At 42.2% G+C, this 18,608-nt stretch overlaps 2 protein-coding genes across 2 annotated transcripts in view; one reads left to right on the plus strand and one right to left on the minus strand.

The window, feature by feature from the left end:
• The first annotated feature begins 270 nt into the window (after positions 1-270).
• LOC140994043 (uncharacterized) lies at positions 271-7,844 on the plus strand. The gene is made up of 7 exons (XM_073463626.1): positions 271-489; positions 1,165-1,305; positions 4,346-4,501; positions 4,593-4,765; positions 5,729-5,848; positions 7,380-7,517; positions 7,623-7,844. Exons 1-7 carry the CDS (start codon positions 285-287, stop codon positions 7,842-7,844), a joined length of 1,155 nt encoding a protein of 384 aa, XP_073319727.1. The 5' UTR covers positions 271-284.
• A 4,660-nt stretch (positions 7,845-12,504) lies between these two features.
• Positions 12,505-18,608, minus strand: part of LOC140993682 (chloride channel protein 1-like) — a 38,036-nt gene continuing 31,932 nt past the window's right edge. Inside the window, exons 23-24 of the mRNA XM_073463191.1 lie at positions 16,764-16,850; positions 12,505-15,740 (exon numbers count right to left, since the gene is read on the minus strand). Of these exons, the coding sequence (XP_073319292.1) occupies positions 15,165-15,740; positions 16,764-16,850 (663 nt within the window). The 3' untranslated portion in view covers positions 12,505-15,164. The remainder of the gene's footprint in view (positions 15,741-16,763; positions 16,851-18,608) is intronic.

Raw genomic sequence — 18,608 nt, forward strand, 5'->3', positions numbered from 1 at the left:
ATTCCACCTCACTGAATCCCTCCACACTCCTCATTTATTACCCCATTCTCATTATTTTTAACAGTTTCACGTATTAAACAGTTTTTCCTGCCACATCTCAGTTTCTCATTATCATTCTACTCCCCCCTGAGCCTCAGCTGGAGGCGTCTGTAACTGCAGAGGCCAGAAGTAGTTTTGACAGTGTTTGTGTGTGCATGTGTGTGGTGTGTGTTTGTGTGTGTGCGCTGCTCGTCTGCCACTTCCTGCTCCCCCCCCTCATACCTGCTTTAGGTGTGACTCGCTCCATGAAGGACAAAGTGACCAAGCCCACTGCCATGGCCCAGGGTCGTGTTGCCCACATGATTGAATGGCAGAGCTGGGGCAAACCATCTGCGGGGCCGATGGGGGGCGCGGGGCATACCAACCTGCAGAGGGAAAAGGAGAGGAGGATGGAAAATGACGCTTACAGCGACCTCAGCGATGGCGAGAAGGAGGCTCGCTTTGCTGCAGGTGAGGTTACACTTGCAAAACCACTGATAAGTTGAAACTGGACGTTTCTTAATGTAGCAACTTTACGTTTGTTTAAGTACATTTTCTATTTCTCTCTCATCACATTGCCGTGCTTATGCTTTGGTTAGGGTTAGGAGAACATCATGGTTTGGCTTAAAATACCTGTCTTGGCTGGCATGCTCACGGATGAAGATGGTCCGACTTCCTGTGAAAAATAGCTGTTTTGTCGCCACAAAAACAGCTGGAAATATCCCCGGGTCTTCTTTAAAGACACTCCGTTTTGTCGCCACTAGAACGGTTGGAAATGTCTCCAGGTGTCTTTAAAATTTTCCCGCGGTGTGCCTCTAACTCTAAAATGGATAAGCCTGGAAACATTTAACACCCTGGTATCTTGAATATACATTTTTGCTAACCACTGGTGCACCATCGTTCTTTACTCGGGCCATCTGGCAAAGATAAATAAATAATTTAAACATCCTGCTTCTCTATGTTAATGAGTATCGTTACCTCCTGTTTGTTTTTATTCCTCATTAACTTCTGTATGTGTCGGCGAAGCCGGGACTGGGAATTGTTTTATGCATCTCTTAATTGTGTATTACATGCTGCTGTTGCTAATATCAGTTATCGCTACACCTTCAGCTTACATTTACGCTCCTCTTCCTCCCTCTTCTTTAGGCATCATGCAGCAGTTTGCGATCTCTGAGGCGACTCTGTTTGGCTGGAACTCGATGGACGGGGAGAGCATGGGAGCCGGCTCCAACCAGGGCAGCGTCGCCCACCTCAGTGAGGTCAACCAGGAGAGCATCACCAGCAGAGGTACTGCGGTTCAAACCTTTTCGCAAATGGCTTTTTGGGTGTTACAAGGGTTCATTTACTCATTTAACCTGTACTAAAGCCTCTCTAATTTAGTTCTGATTAACTTTATTAGCATAAAAGTTGGCAGAGGTTATGTTCAGATGTTTTGCTGTGGTTAGCTAAAGATTTGGAGCTGCAGCTGCATCATCCCTCAGGGAGATTCATTCATTTTTAAAGAAAATCTTTCATTTATGCTGTGTGCCACCTTAATTTACTTGGACCCAGTGACATATATACTTATCCTTACACATCTGAACAAATATTTCCCTAGACAGCAAATTGTACGCAGTCAACAAAACATTATAGAAGTCTAGGTATATTAACAAACCCATGACCCATTTTATTTTTCGACTGTACGAGAGAACGAAACCATCAAGTGATTCTTGAGGAAGATTGTCTGAGTCTCATTTTCAGGTTGTTGCTTTGGGCTACTAAAGTATCATCCACAAAAAGAAGGACATTATAATTAGTTAGAGAAAAGAAAATATAATTAATACAAATAGTAACCAGGGCAGACACCTGAACTGATCCTTGTTGAACAACTTGTTACTGGTAGAAACTTTAAATGGATATTTTCAAGCTTTGCAACACTGAAAACTTTCAGAAAGTTAATTCTGAAGCCATCAACCAGCGACTGAAATAAACTAGAGACGTTATAGAGGAGACAAACCACTTAAAGCATGCTGAATAGAAAAGTCTGTGATGCCAGAGATGGCGGTTTCCCCTCCGAAAGCCAATTGCGTTCTTGATCGCAGCCTGAAAAGGAGCCATTGCGTTGCTGCATTGATGGAAAGGCACATTTGAGATTCATGACATAACTTGTTTAATACCTTCGTTTGGGGGCAAAGTCACCGAACCATTTTATTAGATTTGACCTGCCATCCAGATACGAGCCTGGTCTGTTAGCCTGAAATAACCCCCCGGGGGGCGAGACTTGCCTAAAAGGACTTTGATTAAACCCCATAGTACGTGGTGTCTGAATAAGCTTCTTGTTGTGAACTGTTGTAGTATTCAGTTTACCTTGATGTCACATAGTGTGAAAGCATTAAAAGGATCTGGACCTGCCATAAACCTACAATCAGAGGTTATATAAGGGAGGTTGTGAGTCATAACTACAGATGCTATATTCTCACTGTAGTGTAAACACTCCTCACACTCACTCAGTCACGTCTTCGGACACACACACACACACACACACACACACACACTAAACTCTAGCGTTCTCGATTATGCATAGATGCACAGTTTGGGAAAATTAGAGCCCTGTTGGAAACTAAAAACAGCAACGTCAGTTATTCTGCCAACCAGCTGTAAAGGACTTTTGGAGGGCAGGCACACAGCTGCACATCTCTGCCTTTCACTGCTACCGGGCACTTACTCAAAAAACGTCTAAATGACAAATCCAAACGACAGCCTGCCCATTTCTGAAATATCAGAACACACTGTGAAGGAGGATGCCCGGACGAGAAGGACAAGAAATCTTTAACATGAGTTGTGGTTTGAGCCTCAGGTGGTGAGATGTCTGTTTTAGGTTAGTTGAACATAGGATGAATAAAACAGAGAGAAAGGAAAAGGGCAAGATTACCAATCTGACTTCACAGGAGGAGCCTTATAATCTAAACAAAACAAACGACTCCATGACTACGTTGCTGTTTTTTTCCTCCTGGCTGTTCAAAAACAAGAAGAAAATCTCATTTACAATCAAGTACGCACAGCAACACTGTAAACGGTTTCTCTCTCGGTTCTTGCTGGTGTTTAGCAAAGCAGAGCGCCGTCCAAACCCTGAGGGAGTCTGTAGGTTAGCACAAGGACTTAGCCCTGCTCTCATTAACAACACCATATGGGCTCTGCTCTGTGCTTTATCTAGCATGCAACACCAACACACACACACACACACACACACACACACACACGTACAGCACACACACAGTAACAGAGCAAAGATTAAAAAGCTACTTAATATCAGCATTATGTCTGAGGGGATGTTTCTCCTCCACAGTTTGTTTGAGTGTTACGCTCTATAACAACAACACGGCTGCAGATAATCACTAATCACACTCCGATTAACGTTATTACAGTTTGTTGCTTCTGGATGAGGCACTGGAAGGTTTTCCGCTGTGTGGTTTTTTTTTTAAGAGCATCTAAACTGAGCTGCTAATGACTGAATCAACACCTCAGAGTCTGAGGTCGGATTTAAGTCTCTTCTTTATCTGTTTAATCTTTTATGTGTCTGTCCGTTTCAAACACGCCCACACGTGCCTCCCCTTAGCTTTATTAGAGTTTATTTCATGCAAAAGATTTTTTTTCCACCAGAAAACGGGCTCAGTTTAGCTGAGACCCGCTCATGAAGCCAAAAAAGCTTGATTACCCGGATCCTCGAGCGTGTTCGCTACAGACTTCCACCGTCCGAGCCGACTGACTTTCGGTGTAGCGCCGGCTAACTTGAGGAAGTAACTAGGTTATAAAAATGATTTAATCATGCAGCTCTTCCGAAGTGTTAGTGGACCTAATGGCTGAAATTCTGATAATGAAAAGACAAAAATGTTATCCATCGTTTTAAAGCGACTTCTTTCACAATGTTAGCTTATTGTAAAGAGTGTTTTTGGGCCCCGGTGCGTCACGTGATGTTTGGGCACAGTTTGGCCACGACAAAAGACTTCAAAGCTCCTCCGGCCTGGCGCTTGGTCTGCACTTCAGGTCAAGAAAAACTTGCTAGTTTTTGATCCCAGCTAGAATCCAACCTTTAAGGTTTTGAACCAGTTGAGTTTCTGTGTGAAATGCTCTGAAAAGTTATTATTATTTGCACAAATGGAAAAGGAACCTGTTTGAATCTTGTGTAATGTCATGTGTTATTGAAAAACATGGCAATATTGAATTCTTGACTTTCACTGAACAATAAGTTACACTTTTGTCTCTTTCTCACCGTCCTTTTTCTTCACCTCTTAAACTGTCTCAGTGAACTTGTCTCACTCCTCCCACCTGTCTGTGTTCCCCCATATAGACCAGGTGCTCCATCACTCCTCTGCGGATGTCTGGCCTCACACCTACGTCTCACAGGGCCTGTACTGCCTGTCGTCCTCAGACGCCTGGGACCCAATCACCAGCCAGCCCTCGGGCGTGGCTTCACCTGCTGCAGGCTCCTACATCATGGCTACAGGTGAGGACTGAATCGTCTCTCTTACACCGTGTCCAAACGTTCGACCGTGTCTGAGCACTACCTGTGGTAACATGTTTTATGACCGCTCCAGGTGGCAGCAGTGGAGCAGGGGGTACACCTGGTGAGGGCTTCGAGGGGACGGTAGGCGGTTACATTCAGCAGCACCAGGCTCATCTCACCCTGCAGCAGCACAACCAACTCCAACAGCTCCAACAGCTTCACCACTACCAGCAGCAACAGTTTCTGCAGTACCAACAACAACAGGTACTTTATCAAAAGATGGTGAACATCGTAGTAGCATTTATATAAAGCATCGCTGTGCTGAGACGCAGCCTTAAAAAAGCAGCTACAATGACTGTAGTCTTGTTATGAACGTAACAAACATAACCAGCTTAAACTGGCTGGATGTGCCGGCTGTGTGTCTTTTATTGGTGTAACTCAGCTGCTGACTTCCAGCTCTCAGGCTGCTGGGAGCTTTTCTGCAAATGAAGTGAGTCATGATGAACTGTGACACCCAAAGACTTTTTCAGCTTCGCTGGCTGCTCTTGCATTGGTACATCTCAGAGCTCATTAAATAACTGAGGGTTATGAAATAATAACTTGAAAAGGTCAGGGACTGTGTCATAGAAAAGGTGTACTGATCCGAGACCATAATGGAAATGAGCTTGTTAGCTTTACTGTGTGTCTTATATGGATCCCCTTGTGAAGGAGACTATTGAATATTTTACATTACATTTAGAAAAGAAAGCATTTCAATCAGTCAGTCAATTTTCTGAGAAGCAGTCAATGTATGAGAGCACGAGACGTTCGCTCGCTGTTGCCTGCAGCACCATCCCTGACTCATGTTTTAAAGGGGTATTAAAGTAGACGCAGACCATTATTAGAGGCTCAAAGACTGGCAAAAGTGTCCCCCTCCTACTCACGGCTCTGGCAAAAGAAATGCTGGAAGAATAAAGCTGCTTTGTCATTTGTTTTGGCATGATGTGTTGTGATGCAATAAAGCATTGTTTTCCATTATTGGACAGCTGGAAATGTCAGGAGCTGGGGGGCTCAGTGTGTTTTAAATCTTTAGTGGGTGGCCAAACAAAAGTTTTAAAATCAAGAAAATGTGGCCAAGTAGCTGCTGAGTCACTGGTGCTGATCAGCAACCCGTGAAAATATAATAAGCTTATTATACGCTAAATCCTCATTATTTCTTCTTCTTTCCTGTCTTATCTCTGACCACAGTCTATGGACCACAGGCCACACAGTGCCTCCCATTCCCTCCAAGCCACTCCCAACAGCACCATCCACAGTCTCGGTCCACCCACCCACCCTCGGCTAGCTGACCTGTGGGGATCTGCGCAGGTCGAAGCACACCACGTATGCACTCGCCTGCTGAATCCAAATGGTCAGATTACAGACTTTGCGGACTGGATGATAGTTTAATATATTCTGACAGAACAGCTACGAGAGGGCACGAGGTTACGTGACTGCGTATACAGTCACAGGCAGACAGGACAGGCGTGTCCATTGGTCATCGTCACAGAATGAGTGTCTTACTGTGTATTTAATTCTCTCTTGTTATTGTAGTTTATCGTCTTTGATCTCATTTCTCAGGCACGTGTCTCCAAAGGTGAAAGAAAAGTGCACTTATCATACAAATGTCAAGTTAATGGTAAAATTCTGCAATAGATCTGCAATGATTAGTCGATTAATGAGTCAATAAATCAAAAGAAAATTAATCGCCAACACTTTTAATAATCAATTTATTGTTTCAGTCAACATTTGCTGGTTGAGTTAATGTTAGAGCTGCAACCATTAATCCATTAGTCGATCAGTTGTTAACTATTAAATTAATTGAAAAATACTTTGATAACTGATTAATCGGTTTGAGTAAGTGACGTGTCAAACTTCTCTCATTTCAGCTTCTTAAATGTGAATATGTTCTGGTTTCTTTCCTCTCTGACAGCAAACTGAATATCTTTTGGTTTTGGGCAGAACAAGACATTTGAGGACGTCATCTTGGGTTTTTTGGAAACACTGATCGAGATTTTATTGACCAAACAACTAATCGATTAATCGAGAAAATACTCGTCTTTGGGGTTTGGAGTGTTGGTTTGACAGGACAAGACGTCACTTTGGGCTCTGGGAAATTCATTTCATATTTTTTTTTTGACATTTTATAGACACAACATTAATCGATTAATCATTAAAACAATCAGCAGATTCATCTGTCATAAATATGATCATTAGCTGCAGTCCTGTTCTGCACAGGAACAGCCTCTTTGGTCATTTTCCATCATGTCTGACATTCATCTTGGCTAATTTGTTTTTGTCTTCTGGATCTGGTTTTGTTTATACCAGCAGGCATATTTAACACACATCTGTAGTGCAGTGAGTGATGATGGGAGAAACTGCCAGGGAAGTCGCCAAGGTAGGAGACAGGCTGGAAAATCTGCATGGAGCACTGCAAAAAGTCTGCATGACAGCCTGTAAGCGGACCTGATGCGTTTTGACAACGAACCAGCTTAAACCTGCAGGTCTTCAGAGTAGCATGCTGTAAAGTCCGCAAGTTTTGCAACTCTAAGCATTTGGATTCAGCATCTGTGTTTGATGTGCCCACCTAAGTATCTGTCTTTTCTCTCTGATGTCCTGCACAGGAAACCAAACTGTGGTGGGGGCAGAGGAGCTCATACTCTGCTTGTCCATCCTCCTTCCTTCCTGTCTTCTTTGTCCGTTTCTTTATTTCTGTGATTGTTACCATGAACTGAAGTCGAAGAGTTGATGTCAGCCTGTGATTGAACATGATTAGAATGCAAATAGCCTGTTGAATGATCTTCTAAATGCAGCCGTAAAAAAGACAAGCAAATAAATCAGGAAACTTAACTGGTTACAGGTGGAGATTGTCGGGCAGCTGAGTGGACAGATGGCTGATATGGTCGGCGGAGTGGTGGAGACAGTCGGAGAGGAGCCAGAGCCCGAGTCTGAAGACATCCCTGGACAGCATGAAGAGGAAGAGGAGGAGCTGACAAAGGTCTGTTACCTCTCTAACCAAAAACCAGGTCTTCTTTTGCCTAGAACAAATCACAACTGTGGCATCCCAAATGTCCTTTAAACGCTTCATTTCCTGTCGTTACAGGTAGACGAGGTAACATTTACCTTGGAGCCGGAGCGCTTCTCTTTGACCCCGTCCCCGCTGAGAGAGGAGGGCCAATCTACCAGAGGCTCGAGCCCAGGACTGCCGGCACAGTTCCCAGAATCCGAAAGGATACCATTGGACGTCACGCCCTGCGTCGTCCAGCTGCTGGAGAAGGACGAGGAGGCAGAGGACGGCTCCTTCGTTGTTGTCGCAACCAACTGAATCATACGGCCAGAAAAAAAACTGCCAAAAACTGGAAATAAATACTTCAATAATCAATCAAGCTATTCTATCCCAACCCCCAACCCTCCCCTCCCCCACTATTTACCCACTTTGAGTCAGAGGAAACGCGAGAAGACTTTTTCAGACGAAAACGTGGGATGTAATGTACACAAACTAAATGCCAAGAAGCCCCCAACAGTTACAGCGGGAAATGTGGAATATTATGTACGTGACAATGAACACATGAGATTTAAGAGACTTAAAATTCAGTGACTGCTGAAACTGAGAGGATACGATGGATTCACAAGAAGTTTGGACTAAAACGGACCAAAGAACCGGGACTAAAAAAGCTGAACGGTCGCCAAACGGATGGGTGTGAAATTCTTATTAATAAAGAAGGTTGTACGAGAAGAGGAAAGAAAAGGCCGAGTTAAAAATTCAGTGCAATACAACAAACTCGGATCAAACAGTATTTGCAAATAACTCTGCGGTCTGTTGTCACAAACGACGAATGATTTACTAATTACAGTATTTTGCTTTTGGTCGACAGCTTGTCAGTTGAGATGTTCTGATGAGATTAAACCCGGTCCGGTCCGAGTCTCAGAGTGACTCGTGCCACACACACACACACACACACACACACACTTCGGGAGTCATTTGCAAACACATGATCTGGACACAACCAAAAGAAAGTGCATGCTTTTTAACAGTGACCTAGCCCTAACAGTATAACACACAGTATACAAAGTAATAATATATCAAATTGCTTTTTATAATAAAAGGAAAAAAAATCTAATAAACTGATATGTATTTGTATGAATGTAAGACTGTATGTATGTGTAGTATGTATGTACGTATGTTTGTATGAATGTAGCTTTGTTTGTGTGTAAAATATATATATTCTGGGAAACAGACTCGTCTTGGTGCTCTTCTGTTCTGTGCACACACATCTGTATTCATCAAATGTAACTATAATACGAGAATTAACTTTATTCTAAGCTCTCAGTCAAAACAACAACCAAAGATGGAGGTCGATGACGTCTTGAAGCAGTGTGGGATCATGGGAGTTGTTGTCTTCATTGTTAAACAACCTGAGAATCTATCTAACGAGTAAAAGCGTTCACAAAAGTAAACAATAGAGTGGTTAGCTAGTGAGCCGACTTCCTCAAGGGGATATGACCCCAAGATGTTGGTATCAGAAGCTTTCTCCTCACTGTTTTCTGTCCATTTCTAGTCTGACTTGTAATGATTAATCACTCAATCAATGACTGGTCCACAGAAGAGGAAGTCTTGGCTGGCAGATCCATTGTCCGTAATCAAGATATCAGCTGGCCGAACCGGAAGCCTGAAACATTTGCCATAACCCCCCCGAGGCAAAATCATCATTGGATGTTAGTCGCAGATTTCTGATCTTACGATGCCATGAAATTAAATGAAACACTGTTTTAAGTGCTGGCAGAGGAAGATTACAGACTTCCCTGGGTTTGAACATGGTTAGAAACATTTTGGATAATACAAGTACACAAAAATACACAACAAAGGTCTGGTAAATGTCTGACAATTAATGCGGAAATGTTAGATATTATACCTTTAACCTCAAAACTCAAGGCACAACTCCTGTATGTAAGGCTAGTGGAACCAGATATTCATCGATGGTTGTTGGAAAAGTCAGAAGTTCATGGCATTCAGATGTTTGACCAGCCTCTGTAGTTTAGTCTAAGTGGATACGGTGAAGTTATAACACCGGGTCATGCTGCAGAGTTTCCGCTCTTTGCTCGCCTGAGTGAATGATTTAAAAAGGTACGTGAGGTCAGGGTTAGAGAATGGCATCGGCTGTCAGGGCTCAGTAGATTTATGGCAGCACATACTCACTGCATGGTCTAACGATAGGTCAAAACATCATTTAACATGAATACAGGAAGAGTCACCACCGTTCGGCACCTTCTCCTGTGTACTGATAAGTGCCTCGGCTTAACTCCCCAGGTTTTAAAACCGAGAAAAAGCAGCAATCAAACTCGGCACTTTGGCGTCGTTCTCCTGCGATTCCCTCTGGAAAGTTTACTGCAACGCACTCATTGCAGGTTAAACACAATGAATTTGCATTTCAAGATGGCAGTACGATGACTTCTGACTGTCAATATCCAGTTTTGGAAAGCTACTTCGAGGGGTAGGAACTGCGTCACATGAGAAAATGTTAATTTGTGAAAGATACTCAATCGGTACATCCTGCACATGTGCACCTCTCAACAGAGATGAGTAGGAAGTGTGACGGCTACTTCCATCTTAAGATCTGCTAAAAACAGTGTTCACATTACACAATCGGTGTATAACTTTTTCATATTTCTAGTCTAGACAGTTAAAAAAATGGCATCACTGTCCAAGAATCCTCGCTCTCATTGTAAAAAATTCAATCAGATGAACAAAGAATGGTAAAAAGGCTGATGAGCAGACCTGTGTACTGCTTTATTCTTTCCAAGCTGCTGCGTGAAGGTCAGACGTTTTCTTCAATGAGCGGTTGGTCGTTTTCTTGTAGTCATCAATTCCACTAAAACGCTTGAAGTGTTCTCACCACCACAACAGCCTCATTCATTAAACCGAGCCATGTAGACCTCAGCATTGTCTGGAGGCAGAGACGTGCCCTTGTTCCTTCAAGTGCTGTTATCCTTTTGAGTTCGTTTAGAGGCTTTCTGTGTGTGTGTGTGTGTGTGTGTGTGTGTGTGTGTCTGTGTGTGTTCAGATGTTGCGTTCTCGTCTCACAAAGGCAGCGGCAAAAAGGTGAGTTTTTGTTAATGCCATTTCATAAAAACATCAAAATACATTTTTAATAATAAAGAAGTGCTGCAGAATAGAAAACGTTCTTGAAAGCAAGATTCAAAGACTGGAAATGAGAGAGCAGAATGACAATATCTGTCATAACTCTGCATGTGTGCTCGACTAAACAACTGAAAAGGCACAAAATAAGGTATTTGTGTGTATGAAGCATTGTGACGTCATACCTAACAATCTTTAAAAAGATTCTACCTATAGCTGCTAGAGAGGACTGACCCGATGTGCCAGAACCATCTGAGAAGTCTTTAAAACATCACCGATGATCATGGCTGAACTCCAACCGATCAGATCAATAGTAGGAGCCAGTCAAGATGAGAGCGAAACCATCTTTTCCATCGAGAAAAGCCCTCAGTGTCGTTCTTTTGCTCTGATATAACTGATGCTATAGCAGCTACGCTAACCTCATGAGGGGCCGCCATTGTTGTTCGCTGGTCGTCACAGCTAAACCACACTTGTAGCTGCCAGTTGTTTCAAAGGACACTGATTGGTTCAACGCTTGTCTCTTAGGCCACAAGCGCATAGCTTGAAGCCTGGCAAGATGGATTCATGAGATTACATCAATCCAGCTGCCTGGCAAGGTAAGAAGAGGACGTTTCACTCTCACACTTCAGCGACACGATGCTCCTGAACACCAATTAGTGATTTTGTGGTAACATAGATATTGAATCATGTGTCACAAGTAGTGCCCGACTCTAAGCCTCTACACAGTTTTTAGCTTTATTTTAAATGACTTCTTTCCATTTTCCAGCTGTTTTGAACTGGTACTGTTGAGTCTCCCTGCTCTCAATCATCTGAAATGTTTTCTGTAATTTTACTACATAAATAAATAGACTCAAAGGACACTGATTGGTTCAACGCTATGTCTGTCAGGCCACAATAGCGCATAGCTTTAAGAAAGATTCATGAGATCACATGAATCCAGCTGCCTGGCAGGGTGCAAAGAGGACGTTTCACTCTCACACTTCAGTGATCATGACCTACGATGTTCCTGAACGCTGCTGTAATCATCTGTGCCATTTGTCCGCTTGTTGCTAAGAGGTGTTGACCTAAAAATTGTCTGATGTCCGAGCACAGGAGGCTCGGATCACATCTAAAGAGAGAGAGTTTAAAAAAGTGACACCTGACTGTAGGAAACGAGGAATGACGGCGCAAATTTAAAGTCTTGAGTGGAAGTGAAACTTATCATGAAACTTTTGTCACGTCTGAAATAACCGAGATGTCAGCCATGCTGTATAATTACACTGGTTCTCACTCACTTTAATTGAAAAGTTTTCTTCCAAAATGAGATCATTTCCACTGCACAGAGGTCTGCAGGAGAGCAGACTAAATGCCTATAATGACTTTCCTTTCAAAATGAGACTTGCAGAAGAAGTGACACCTAAATTACACGAGATAAAAAGCAATTAAGGTAAGAAACCACAGGAAGATACGAAAACCCTGTCAAAATAAAGTTAGGTTTAATATGACAGTTGATCAGTGTGCTTGTGGATGTGTTACGTTGCCCATGAATAATACTTTTAAGTTAAAAGAGGACTATCAAAACATGTTTTGGATATTTCATGTAGTCAGAGTCCGTATGAAACCACAGAAGCTCAAAAATGTTCAATTGTCTCGTGATTTCTTAAGTGAAAGTCTAGATTTCCTTCCTACCTTGACGGAGTTCAGTTCTTGGTGACTTCTGAGTAAAGAAGAAACTTTTCTGTCTGACTTTCCCCTGTCCTGGTCTGCCTTTACAACGCGCCCGACCTGGATACACAAAGGCCAAACTGAAACACAGTTAAAGCACTTAATAAAACTTTATTTCGCTACATCCTTCACAGTTTTATACATTTATGAGATAACATTTGACTCTACTAAGAGATAAATAAATAAAAACATTAACCACAACCACAGACAGACGAATGAAAATTAGCACTTTAGACCAGTTCAGAGCCCCGTTAAGAAACAGACACACATATTTTAATTCACACGGACGTAAAAGATTTTCTGTTAAATCTGCAGGTTTAAAGACTTTCAAGGCAGCACCTGAGAAACTGAATCCAGGAGATAAGAGTGTAGTAAGAGATGGAGTGATAGATGATAAGCAGGGGTGCATCACGAGGAGAAAAAGGTCAACAACACATTAATGCAACTATTAAGGCGAATCACTGAGCAGCTCTTCAGATTAAATACGTTTTCCTCTTTATGTACAGCGTCGTTGGCTATAAAGGAGTTTAAGAAGACGAGGCACTTCTGATCATCAACTAACAGGCTAAAGGGGTCATTTTGTGTTAATTGTAGGTTTAATGTGATAGATTTAACACAAATATTTAATCATGTGTCACTACAAGTCTTGAACTCAAACCTCTAGACAGTTTTTTGCCTCTTTCAGTGAATTCTTTCGATTTTCCAGCTGTTCATGAACTGCTACGGTTGAGTCTCTCTGATCTCACCAATTTGAAAATGAACAATAGTTTTCTGATATTTTACTACATAAATATATGTTACATAAAGACAGAGAGAGGAAGTCGTGTCAACTTTCATTCGTGCTCTAATGTTCAAACAGTAACTGTATTTCCGTTTAATTTGAGGAACTAGAATAAAAACTTTGAAAGAGACGTCTCACAGGAGCAGCTTCCTGCAAGTCCTGCAATAATCATCATGACAGGTCTGTATTAAAACAGTTTTGCTAATGAGGTCATTCATTAGGCTAATTAATACATTCATTGCCGTCTGTCAACATACATCTTCATCTTCGTTTAGCATATAGATGTTACGTGACAAAACGTCGGCCGTCATTCACCGTCACGACCGTCAGCCAGCACTTAGTTATTGTCACATTTTGCAATGAAAAGCTTCGGTTGTTGTATATTTGTGATTTTTGTAAAATCAGGACTCCAGCCTTGTTAGGGAACAAAAAGACAAAAACAATCTCCAGGACCCGTGCAGCGGGGTTTGGCTGTCGTCAGCCGCCTTTAGCTGCACCATCTATCAACTTAAGCGTGATGAGATGAGCTCTGAGGCTGCATCCACAAGGTCAGCACACAATTTGGAGGTCGTTTTGGGGCTTTAGCCAATCTTCCACAGTGGACTGAGCAGCTCCATTAGTCTCCTGCTATCCAGATGGTCTGTTGGCAGTTAAAAAAAATCAATAGCTCCTGCTCTCATCTGATAAAAACGTTCTTTTAAAGACACATAAACGTTCAGGTGACACAGGACTACTGTGCAGAGGTTCAGTGGGTTCATATCTGGTTCGGGCAGCACAGGTTCGGATTACTGTTTAACACAAAAAAACACAAATATGGAACATATGTGGTGCTTTAAATCACTGTGACACAGAGACGTGTCTAATAAATCCAAATCAAAAGGGGGAAAATGCAAATGATAGCAGCATTTTAGACATTTATTCCTCAGTAATGTTTTCTTAATTCATTTTTCATGATTTAAAACGTGTAATATACATATAACCTACTGTTTAAGAAGCCACTAACAATGGAAAACGATATTTTTCAGGGTTTAGATGGTGACCCCTTAACAGGAACATGATCCTGGGGGAAACATAAATATCTTCAGTGATACTTCAGTTTAGGGTTCAACCAATTGCCTCAATTGGTTGGATTGATGAGAAAGAGAAAATGAGGAGGAAGCGTTGAAGGACAAGTATCAAAAAACAAACATGTACGGAGCTTATTTAAGGGAACTCCAGTATTTTCCAAGCTGGACCGTATTCTCCCGTGTTATTGTGTCGACATGACCAATAGGACAACAATGTCTGACACTGGTACAGTATTGGGCGAGACGAAACAAACTTGACATAAAAACAAAATTAAACTCACCAAAACCATCGTTATTGGTCTTCTCACTGCTCCAATCACTAACCCTTAATCCACAGTGTTATAGGTGAATATATCAGGAGAAGAGTGAGAGCGAGGGCTACACAAAACAAGCGCATCATCGGTTAAAGACACACCTTCAAGCAGGTAACCCTGTTGTAACAGAAATGCAAATCCCTGCTGCGCTGGGCTGACATGCTGAATCAAACCCAGCTGAGCTGAGCCGAACCAGTAATGTGTAGAAAAGCGCCATAGGTGGATGTATATTTTGTGATATTTCTGCTGATCTCACTCAATACCGGACCAAATTCACAAATTGTTGTCCCCGTTAAACACTTAGACACAAAACATGGGAAAATAGGGGTCAGTTTAAAACATGATGGAGTTAACCTTTCAGGAAAGACAGAGGTCAGGGTGAGCAGGGCAATGAAAAAAGGTTTTTTTTCCCATCAACTAGAAGGTCTGTGAAATAAGCACACAGAATAATGATGGGGTAAACTGCCTAGCCTGGCGTAGCTTCAAGCAAACACACTGTTCGCTCCACCTAAGGGTGGTGGTGACAAAAAGAGGTAAATGGGTGTCGAAAGACCGGAGCAACAAATTAAGAACAGAAGAAAAAAACTCACACCATTAAAAAAGTTTTCCATTATAAAAAACATAACCATCACTCTCGTCTAATCTAAACCATTGGCTCATCATCGCTGTCTTCATCCCCCTCAAAGAGTCCCTGTAGGGTGGAGAGAGGGATGGAGGAGGAAAGAGGAGGAGAAGGAGAAGGAGGAGGAGGAGGTGTGGAGGAAGAGGGGACTGGGGGAGGAGTGGAGGAGGGAGGGAGGGTGAGGTTGCTGTTGTAGCTGCAACTCCTACTACAGGTTGAGGTGGAGGCTGCCGTGCTGCTGCTGCCGCTGCCGCCTCCACTTCCTGTACTGCTGCTGCTGCTGCTCTCCTCCACCTCCAACTTCACGCCCTCGATCCACACCTCTGTTTCATTTTGATGATGATGAGGATGATGATGGTGGTGGTGGCTGTGGTGGCTGTGGTGGTGGTGGTGGTGGTGGTGGTGAGGGGAAGAGGGGGAAGGAGGCGGGGAAGCAGTCGGTGAGGGAGGGGAGGTGGAGGCCGGGGCGGAAGTAGCAGTAGGAGAAGAAGGTGGAGGTTTAGGGACAGAGTTGTGGTTGCTGATGTCGCGAAAGCTGGCGAGCGGAGGACGGAGCCGGACGCCGGAGCGCGTGGAGCCCTCGATGGCCTTCTGGAGCTGGAGGAGGAGGAGGGTGAAGGAAAGGATAGGGAGATAAAATAAAATGGTGGAGAAGAAAGATGGAAGGAGGAAAGAGACAAGAAAAACACGGAAAAAGAGGAAAGAATAGAATACAGAATAAGGGAGAGGATGGTGGTTAGCAAGAAAAGACAGCAAGATGGAGAGATAAGTGAGTGACGGGATAGAAATAGAGACAGATAAAGGAGGTTCAGGGATGGAGGAGTGACGAGAGGAAAAGGGAATGAATTAAATCAAAGAAAGCCTAAATAATACAGAGAGGATATTGATTATAATAACAAAATACTCATACATAATTCAAAAAGCTTTATGAGCAAATCAGGAGCAAAAATCCAATTGGATTTCATTTCCTTCAAAGTCAAGACAGACAAGGGAAGACTTCTAAAAGTTGAGTGTATTAAAAAAAGGAAGAGGGAGTTTTCAGAGTTTAATCAACGTCAATTTTAATTAAATTTACTGTTCAGCTGTTGCTTCCAGCTGACCTTCATCAGGCATAGTTTGAATGTAACCATTTTATGCATGGTGTCTTCTACAGTCAGCATATATCTGGAAGCCATTTTAAACCATTTAAGTTGGTGGATCCCCAAATTCCTGTCCACAATTTCACTTTGTTATCATCTCTTTGTCATGTTGAGATAAGGCATCATAAATTCAAAATGGCGGAGGGAAGAGAAGCTGCATCAAGTACCTCAAGTGTCCAGAAAACCAGACAGGTAAGAAGATACATTTTTCAGCCAAACAAGGTTTTATTTTACTTTTATCAAGATTTTTAAGAAAATATTTATTGTACATTTTTTCTGTGACTGAAAACACATCTGTCCACTCCAAAAGGTTTATTTTGCTTCATTAGATTCTGCCTTATTTTGTGTGTTTTATCTATAATACTGATATAATTTCCCCTTGGAAAGTATTACTTTGTGATTTAATAGCTCCTGCATGAAAGGGTTTTAAAAAAACTAAGCTAAACAAAAAAACACTCACACACTCAGTGAAGTTTCTTACCTCTTTGAGCGCCACTACCCCGACCAGTTTGCCGATACTGGTCACATAAGCATGACTTAGCCCCAGCAGTGAGAATAGAGTGTGGGTCTGTGGAGACGGCGAGAAAAGGTCACACGTCAAATTACAACAAACTTCTCCCTCTCAGACCAAGACGGCCTTTTTACATCTGTCTGTGAATCCAGACAATTTACAGGCTATGAGCTTCCCTGTCAGTTCTGTCTAGACACAATGTCATAGAGACAGAAAGATGAAAGCAGACTTGCTCGAGGCTTCAGGTGAACTACAGGAAGGAAAAGTCCTTGGAAATGTTTCTGTGCACAAAGTATTCTGGTCCATATTCCAGCTAAGGTCACACTTTAGATGAGCTCTTTGTATGCATCAGCACAGCTCCACCAAAATCAAAGCCTCCTTTTGCACATGAATAAGCAGAATATCACCATGAGAATAAATTACACCGACGACAAAAGAAAACAACAACAATGGAACAAACTGTTTACACGCTTCAGTATCCTGCAAATCCTGGATCACCTTCAGGTCTCTCATAATACAAATGTGAGCGTTTCACAGCAATTGTACAATACAGGAATACAAATTAAAGTATACACAGTATAATAACATCTATAATACACTAATAATTTAACACATCTGCTGCCTATTCACACATTCATCATCAATAGGCAGCAGATTTACAAGATTTTGTGAAAATCTGCAGCTGGGCTGTTCAAACACATTTGGGATACATTCACACCCCGGCATGTTCGGTGAAGAGACAAGAATGGACTAATGCAGTTTCTAAAAAATAAGAATATAATCAAAGCAAAGTACAGCAGATGATAAAATGTCAAGCTGTCGAAGCCTAAATCGGCTGAACAGACTGAGCTAACTGAACGAGTCCAAACTGATTTAGTCAAAGAACAGAAATCACATAAAAGAGTGTGGACAGGTCCTTCCGTTATAATGATCAGATCAGATTTGTTGGATGACGACAATAATTTCCATTCTTGATTCATCTTCTGATTATTTTCTCGATTAATCGTTCAGCCGATAAAATGTCAGAATATATATATTTTTTTTAAATCAACATTTGGTTCTGAAGCTGACACGTTCAAATCTCTTATTTTGTGGGAACAACAGTCAAGAAGTATTCGGGTCACAGACAAGTAGTAGCTCAATTACCAATATTTTTTTAAATGTCTTCCCAAAAAACAAACCATCTGTGATTCCATGTAGGGCTGAGTCTCAAAAATACATTCTGGTACCAGTACCGATACTTTGATGTCACAATTTTAAGACATTGCGAGTCCCATCTCTGGGCGTAACCCGGTGTTTTTCCTCCATGTGTCGAGACAGCCAATCAGCAGCACTATTAGATCTTGGCACAACAAGCATGCCGCATGCTTATTGGCTCACTGATGCTGATGAGACATGACATTTTTCGATGTTCAGTATTATTGAGACAATTTGGTTGGTGCCATTATTATCGAAGTTTGATATCCAGCCCTCAAGAGACAGTGTGACAGACAGGTAACCAGAAACAGAACAGAAACCTTTATGCAAGTTTGACTACCACATCAAAATCCTTAAAATGGCACCTCCTCCTTCTCCCTCATTAAAAAATCCAGAATATATGAAATATGCAAAGATTTTTCATTCACACGTTTAACCGCTGGGCACAGGATCTCTCGATATCAAGATGTACGCTGAATATTGGATCAGGACTCTATTCCAAACTATCTGTGGTGGCACAAATCATTCTCGTAGTCCCGCCTGAGAGCAGAGAAAATTTACACTTTCAGTACTGAGTGTGAAAACAGCCTTTTAGTGTCAAACTCTGCACATACATCA

Source organism: Pagrus major, chromosome 3 (genome assembly GCF_040436345.1).
Source record: "Pagrus major chromosome 3, Pma_NU_1.0".
In the NCBI taxonomy this organism is placed as follows: domain Eukaryota; kingdom Metazoa; phylum Chordata; class Actinopteri; order Spariformes; family Sparidae; genus Pagrus; species Pagrus major.